Consider the following 8,399-nt stretch of genomic DNA (forward strand, 5'->3'; position numbering starts at 1 on the left):
TTGAAGAAAAGCAAGAAAATAATACTCAAAGGTAAAATACATAATAATCAAATAAAATAAATGTTTAGCTTAAATTCAGCTCAAGTCCTCAACAATAGATCCAAGAAGGATAAGGCGGACATATTAACAAATGCTAACAACTGCTAACAACTATCAATTCAATTATTAGGAAAACAAGATCCCTTGGCTGAGAAAGGATATCATTATTCAAATGCACTTCACTTTGATTTTGATTTTCCTTCATCCAGCCGAATTCCTTCCAAAAAGGCTGTCAACTGGAATGGTTCAAAGAATACATATTTCTTCATATGGTTTTGTATTACACATTTACAAAGGTGTCGAAGGAAAAAAGTCCCACCAAGAGATGTAATACCTGGCTTCATCAAAAGAAACTCTCGCCTTCTCCTCTGGGTTTCCCGTGCCAAGTCTGGAAACATTAATATTTTTTGTCCAAGAAATTCTTTCATTTTATTTCTAAAGAACAATCTAAGCAACCAATTTTTATCTGGAGCAAGAGCCACAGTAAGAAGCAATGTTGCCGGAGATACAAGCTCTCTGTCCGAAAGTTCCAAGATTGCTGAAACATTAAGTGGTTGATTATTCTCCTGTTGTTTAGATGGTGATTTAATAGCTTTCATTGGTAGGTAATATACTTGAGTAAGTGGTGGTAATGTATCCTCTGGAATACCCAAAATCTCCAACATATAACGTTTCAACATATCCCTAGGTGTCACCGAGGCTATCCTAGGAAAGTTAATCAGTCGGAGATTATTATTACGAGAAAAATTCTCCAAAGATTCCAGTTTTCTACGCATATTTGTATTATCTTTTATTATTGCTTCATTAAGCTGTTTTGATACTTTTAACTCCTGTTGTATATTCTCAATAGAATTCTTAGATTCACCAATTTCAACTTTTATGTTTTTTATCTCAGTTTCTTGAAAAGTAATTTTATTTTCCAGCTGCAAAAGCTGGGGCTTGACAGACTTGGCCAGGTAAGCCACTAAATCCCAAATTGAGTCCAGTGTTACTTCTCTGGGTTTTTCAATAACATATGAAGAATTAAAAGTTTGAATAGTCTCACCCGTTTTCAGCTGTTCCTGGTAATCCTTCTGCTGGCCTGAAGTAGACCCTGATGTTTCAAAGTTCTCGGTATTTCTTGGACTCACCTGAAAACTCAGGGAGTCCATCTCCACGCTCCCCTCTCTGTTCTCCCTGGCCTCCGAGGGTAGATGCCTGCCTTCTCCCGGCAGCTCCTCCTCTCGTGGGGAGCTGGTAACCTGAGGAGGTGGGGGAGGTGCCCTAGCGTCGGGGCTCAGCGTTGTGTCTAGCCCCAGGGAGATCACCTCATTTCCGCCCCTCTGAGGCGTCTCCAGCGGGGGTGCCGACGCTGCCGGGATATCCTGCATCCGACGCAGGAGTTCTTCTATATTGCCGAACGAGGGGACCGCCGAACGCCGCGAGGCTCCAGCGGCGCTGCGACCTCTCCTCTTCGGCATTCTAAGTAGGTAAAGCTATTCGGGAGAAACTTTTTTTTCAGAAAGTCTCCTCCGGCGTGCTGTTCAGCGTCCGGGACCGTTGGCCATCTTGGATCTCCATCAAGGTCATGACTTTATTTAAAACATTTTTAATCCGCCTTTATCCAAAGCGGCTCACAATACCTATTTCAAGACTTGCACAATATAAAGACCCCTACAGCAGCAAAAATCATAAGATTATACCGTCTCAACCGCTCGTCTACATTACTTCAATCAAGCAGCACAAAAGATGATATTCAGAAAGTAAAAAAAACTCAAGGAGCAGAAAATTAGCAAACAAACAGGTCTTGAGCAACTTTCTAAATTGCAATAGATGTCTACAAAACCGTAAAGTACCAGACAACGCATTCCACCTAAATGGTCCAACTATAGAGAAACATTAATTTTTTTTGTCCGGTACATATCGTAAAATGTTCCCCTGTGTTGTGCTAACAACCAACGATTCTGTGACATCAGCGTCCTTGACGGAGTATATGGTGTTAGGCATTTTGCCAAATAATTCGGCAAGATGTCGATAAACACCTTTGTTGGACACGTTTCAAAACTATGAATTAGATACAAAACAGTGCAATCCTTTTTAAAATAGATGTAATGTATTCGTATCGAGATGCGCCAGCCAGTAGCTGGGCTGCTGAGTTTTGTATCATTTGTAAAGCTTTAATGCATACTTGAGGTAAACCTAGATAGATACCATTACAGTAATCTATCTGGGATAGTACTAGCACGTGGTTTATCTTGGGACTTGTTTTCATCTGTAATCCAGTTCTCGCATAATCCACACGCTTATAGACTTTTTCCTACATAACATAGCGGAATGTTTTTTCATTGGGGGGGGGGGGACAAAGGCTCCGCCTTAATCCAGCAGGATCCTATGGCATGACCTCTTTCTCCAGCTCCCAACTCTCCCACCTGCCTTCCGGGTCGCTTTAATTTTAAATCTTCTGGCAGCCACCATCTAGTGTCGACGAGCAGGTCTACCCCGAAAGTCTTCATTCTGTAGCGACGCTGAAGATTTAAAATTACAGTGACTGGGGGGAGTTGAGCCATAACTGACTCTGACCACCAATGTTTGGGGAGGCCATTGTGTCACCCATGTGTGAAGAATGCGTGACGTAGGAGTAAAACTGCACTCTATCTGAACACCTAAAATGAACCCATTGCCCTCCCGATGTTCTGGTGTATGGAAGACATCTCTTCAACCTTTTTACTTTTCTACAGGTGGCACACCTCCGGGCACATGTACTGATTCACACGGGGGAGAAGCCTTACCCATGCGAGATCTGTGGCACCCGCTTTCGACACCTCCAGACACTGAAGAGCCACCTGCGGATCCACACCGGGGAAAAACCATATCACGTGAGTTCTGTTCTATCTCATATCGACATCAGGCCTAAGTGGCTGTGTGGTTATCTCCCCAGGAGAAAATAAATTCTTCAACTAAAATTGCAAGTCTTTTTATTTTTTTTAATGTATATCTAATCACCTGGAACAGTGGTTCCCATCCCTGTCCTGGAGGACTACTAGGCCAGTCAGATTTTCAGGATAGCCCTAATGAATATGCATGCAGCAAATCTGCATGCCTGTCACCTCCATTATATACAAATCTCTCTCATGCATATTCATTAGGGCTATCCGGAAAACCCGACTGGCTGGTGGTCCTCCAGGACAGGGTTGGGAACACTGACCTAGAGTATGTGTTGTAGTAACGGATAGCTTAAAAACTTGGAAATGCTTATAAATCCTTTAGGAATTCTGCTTACCGGTGAATTTGCTTAATCTAGTTAGAAATCGGTTGTGGAAAGAGGTCTATTTTGCAATCAGATTAGTTTTTCTCCCTCATTTTTCATGATTTTTCTGCAATGCTGTAGTGAACTGTGTGACAAAGGAGACGACCGTTTCGTTGGCTAGTAATATCAATATTCTAGAGGAAAGGAGGGATGGGGGAGGTAAGATTCAGACGTTCAAATACTTGAAAGGTATTAACTTAGAACAAAATATTTTCTAGAAAGGAAAATGGTAAAACCAGAGGGCATAATTTGAGGTTGAGGGGTGGCAGACTTAAAAGAGAGGGTAGTTGATGCGTGGAATGCGCTCCTGAGGGAGGTGGTGGAGAGGAAAACGGTGACAGAGTTCAAACAAGCATGGGATGAACACAGAGGATCTTGAATCAGAAATGGGTATATGTTGAAGAACAAAGGCCAGAACTGGGCAGACTTGCACGATCTGTGTCCATATATAGCCATTTGGTTGAGGATGGGCTGGAGTGAGCTTTGACAAAGACTCCAGTAGATGGAACCTAAGTAGACAACTGGGCAGAGCTCTGAGTTTCTGGCCCAGAAATATCTAAGAAAAAGGACCATCTAAATTTAAATCATTAAATTAAAGAGCGTATGTTTGGGCAGACTGGATGGACCAGTTGGGTCTTTAGCTGCCGTCATTTACTATGTTACTGGGAGAGGATCTAGAAGATGTAGCTACTTGCATTATCCACCTCTGTGACCGGCTTCCATTTTAGAGGAAGGCGCATGAGTCGAGACCAAAAAATTTTTTTAAAACCTTTTTGCTCCCTTATTGGCAAACAGAAGAGCTAGTTAAAGGTAGCAATGGGTTCATTGTTCTATACCACAGGCAGCCACGTTCTTATTGCACTTACCTTTTTCTATGGTTTTACAAAAACTAAAACGTGGCAACATATTTCCTTTGAAGCTTGGTGAGGAGGTGGATAGTAGAGAATGACGCGGTGACAAAATTCATCACCGTTCCCGTCCCCGCGGATAACCGCGGGAAACCATCTTCATGTCATTCTTTAAGGAGAGAGGGAAGAATCAGAGTTTGAATGGCCACAACCACTGACCCACAAGCTTTGCTTTGAAGAATGCTGGTGTAGAAGGACCGAGGTTGAAATAGACACTAAAAAATGATATGGGATTATTTCCCGCGGTTATCCGCGGGGACGGGAACGGTGATGAATTTTGTCACTGTGTCATTCTCTAGTGGATAGTACAAGCAAGATACATTGGATATTGGTCAAAAAGACAGGAAGGGAGAATAGGTGGCTTCAACATTTAAACTGAGATAAGAGAATCGCAGAGCCTGGAACATATTTCGTGCTCTCTGTGTGATCTTGGACAAAGTCCCTTAGCTTAGAGAAACTCTTTCTGGAGAACAAGTCATAGTGCCTTTTCTTTGGAAGCTCTCTTGGAGGTTTAAACACAAAGGGGCTTATAATCGAAATTTAAACTCGTGTAAAAACTCACCCAAGTTAGCACTTGGATGGCCTAAAAGACAGGTCATCAAGTGCCGATAATCAAACTGGCTTTCTGGATGTTTCGTGGGGCTTTTTCTGCTGCTGGGTGCCCAGAGCTGAAAGGGGCATATCTGGAGGAGTGGTTAGTGCAGAATGGGGGCTGACCTAAACTTGGTCGTCCTGCAGGGATAATTGACTGTTTTACTAGACATCCTGGATGGTGTGAGTTAGACGATGTAAAAATAGGTAAAAGTGCCAAAAAGGTATCTAAAGTGACCGGATAACCATTGCAAAGACAAGGTAAAGACCCTCATACTGACCCCCCTCAAACACCCACAAAGATCAGAATAAAAAAGTACATGCCTGTCTCCAGAACATCAGCAACTGGTATAGGAAAGCCTAGTAGAGCTGCACACAGGTCTCTTAAATAGCCTGAGGGTGGGCTAGTGAACCATAGAGAGGAGGAGCCAAGCCCATAAGCCACTCTAACCACCATATGTGGGAGGAACCCCCCCCTAAACCCTACTGTACTGCCATATAGGTAGCACCTGCAGTCATAAGGGCTATTTGGATTGTAGACAGGTGGGTCTGGTGGATTTGGGGGGTGTTTTGAGAGGCTCACCATAACCTATAAGGGAGTTCTGGTGAGATGTTTATCTGGCACCCTTTTTGTGAAGTTCACAGCAGTGCCCTGTAAGGTGTCCCACTGCTGTTATCATGCCAGTATGTTACAAGATTGGCCCCTCCCACGTCCAAATGATCTTGTTCTGGGCATTTGGGACTTGAACAAAATTTTGGTCGGAAAGGTGGTATAAAGATAGATGCCCTGGCGGTCTGAACGAACAATAGCCTGGACATCCATAGATGATTTTCAGGAAAAAAAAAAAAAGAAAATTCTAGTCGTATTTTTAAAAAATGGGCATTTTCCGACTGCTGACTTTTTCTAGCGCCATACGCCCAAATCGGACTTAGACCTATGTTTTGATTATGCCCCTCAAAGAAGTTGCCAGAGAATGGTACTTGAAATTTGCCCTCCCAGACCTTCCCCTAAGGGTCTTTTGGGTTGGCCTATTGGACAAGTCCCTGATCTGCTTTCAGGTGTCGCACAGAGGTAATGTTCGTAGATGGGGCAACTAAAACAAGAGGTCACTCAGAAAAACTGAGAGGAGACAGATTCATAACGAGTGCAAGGAAGTTCTTCTTCACTCAGCGGGTGGTGGACACCTGGAACGCGCTTCCCGGAGAGGTGATAGGACAGAGTACAATTCTGGGGTTCAAAAAGGGACTGGATGACTTCCTGGAAGCGAAGGGGATAAAGGTTTACCTCACAGGACATTAAGCGAACAGGGTATGGATGCTTTACGTTAAGTAGGGAACACTTACAGGTCATGGACCTGGGGGGCCGCCGCGGGAGCGGACTGCCGGGCACGATGGACCCCTGGTCTGACCCGGCAGAGGTAATGCTTATGTTCTTATGTTATGTCAGCTAAGACTGTTGTTTTATGGTCAATATGAAATGTTTTTGCGACTTGAGTAAGTTACTTTTAGGGCTCCTTTTAGAAAGGTGCATTAGGGCCCCAGCGCCTCCTTTTAAGCAGGCAGTAGTTTTTCAGCTAGCGCACCTTCCTAAAAGGAGCCCTTAGTCTCTTTGTAATCATGAAGTAGCTCAGATGACTTGATAGCAATCTTCAGTAACAAACCTGTCTACTGTTGGCAATTTTTAATTTGCGTATTGCCCAGAGTTTTCCCAGTCGGGGTGAAATTTAATGCACCTGTTTCTAAAGCACGAGGACAATTTACTGAAAGGCAGTTATAAGAGTATTTACCAGAGTGAAATAAGCTGGTTAGAAAATGAGGGTTCTCATAAGAAAACCGGCCTTTCCCTGGGGTCTGCAGAGTGAAACAGACGAGAATCATCTGTGCATGCATTATTTTCTTCTTGACTGGCCTGTTGCCAACTCCATATTTTTAGAGCACAGGGCTAGCAGGTGCTAATTTTGAAAGAGAAGCCACACAGATTATTTCCCCTTTTAAAAATCTGCATCTAACCATATGGTCTATTTTAAAAACATTTTCTTGCATAATTGGAAGCAAACCAACGCACATGGGGATTGGAGTTTGACTAAAAGGTTCCAGACAGAGTACCAATGATTTTTGTTTTGTTTTCCCCCTCTAGTGCGAGAAATGTAACCTACATTTCCGTCACAAAAGTCAGCTGCGGCTCCACCTCCGGCAGAAGCACGGCGCCATCACAAACACCAAGGTGCAGTATCGCGTGTCTGCTCCAGAGCTCCCACCGGACATCTCCAAGACGTGCTGAGCGTGGCTTTCCCTGGGTCGTTTCCCTGCTGCTCAGGCAGCGTGGGCCAAAGGCGGCTGGGACGCTTCCTCCACACCACACGGTGGCAGTGCTGAGGAACAGCAGACTGCTCATCCTACAGCGCAAGCAGAAGCGGGCCGGCTGTTTTTTTTGTTCCTGCAGTTCTGTGAAACCTGACTCAAGTCATTGTTGTACATAAGACTTAGAGATCCCTGGGGAGGGAAAGAGGGCACAGGGTGTGCCTGAAAGCTTTACAAACCACCCCACAGCGCTTAGTCGGACGAAGAGGAATGTATTTGTTGCACAGGAACTGACTTTTGCAGAGCAAAATGTGGAATATTTGTGTGTTTTGTTTTTTTTCTTTTGGGTTTTTTTATTTTTTTAAAAAGAAAGATGATAAAAACAATTAATGCTATATGATAAGATTGCTTTAACACTTGTTTTAACCAAAGGCAAAGGAATTTATGGTTGAGCTGTAAAAAAGATTATATATATATAGATATATAGATATATATATTATAAATACAAATATATAGAGAGATAAAATATAGATCTATTATGAACATAAGAATAAGGTTTGATTGTATCTGCAGGCAGAGATCAATCAAAAATTCTTTATTGTGAAAGAGCCCTTACAAAATATTTTAAGAGTATTTGATCTGTATACGTAAGAAAATATTTTGTCTATCTGCGTCTGTGTGTTTTTTTGTTTTGTTTTGTTTTTTTTGCAAGTTGAGGTTTACAATTACAAGTATGTATTAAAACCATGTAAGACAAATCTACAGAAGGAACCATGTAACTTTTTGGGTTTGTAGTTTTCAGTTTGTATATATGTACAATACTCCTTGTGCCTTTCGATGGAAGTTTAAACTCTGCTCTACAAAGGTACAGCCTGGCTCCAGGCATCCACTTGGATCTACGGGATTGCTTCTGTCCTATGCTATGTTCTGCTTCTGTTCTCATTAATCGGGAGACAGGGTTTGGGCTGTGTCTGAACTGCATTACATGTTGTTGTAAATTATAGCTGTACCTGAATAAAACTCAAAAAGGAAACGAGACCTAGAAATGTATTTTTCCGGTTGAAAGGCCTTTTGTACAGGGTCTGGTTTTTCTTATGTCCTTTCAGCTCCCTTTAATTGTAATACTTCTCGCATATTCCCAACATTCTCTTGGAAAAAAGTAATGGCAGCATTCTTGCAATTGGGGGACCCCCTAGACCCGCCCCTCCCCCCTGCTGCCTGCTTTCGTCGGGCAGGAGTGCATCTGCGCGTGCATGGATGCGACACGATGTCAT

General features: G+C 43.0%; 1 protein-coding gene across 5 annotated transcripts in view; it reads left to right on the forward strand.

The window, feature by feature from the left end:
• BCL6 (BCL6 transcription repressor) overlaps positions 1-8,158 on the forward strand; it is a 32,560-nt gene extending 24,402 nt beyond the window's left edge. For all 5 annotated transcript variants that reach the window (XM_033958273.1, XM_033958277.1, XM_033958274.1 and 2 more), the window contains 2 exons: positions 2,757-2,894; positions 6,962-8,158. In XM_033958273.1, coding sequence (XP_033814164.1) covers positions 2,757-2,894; positions 6,962-7,105 — 282 coding nt within the window. In that variant the 3' untranslated portion in view covers positions 7,106-8,158. The remainder of the gene's footprint in view (positions 1-2,756; positions 2,895-6,961) is intronic.
• Positions 8,159-8,399: the final 241 nt, after the last annotated feature.

The sequence above is a fragment of the Geotrypetes seraphini genome, chromosome 9 (assembly GCF_902459505.1).
Source record: "Geotrypetes seraphini chromosome 9, aGeoSer1.1, whole genome shotgun sequence".
Classification (NCBI taxonomy): Eukaryota; Metazoa; Chordata; class Amphibia; order Gymnophiona; family Dermophiidae; genus Geotrypetes; species Geotrypetes seraphini.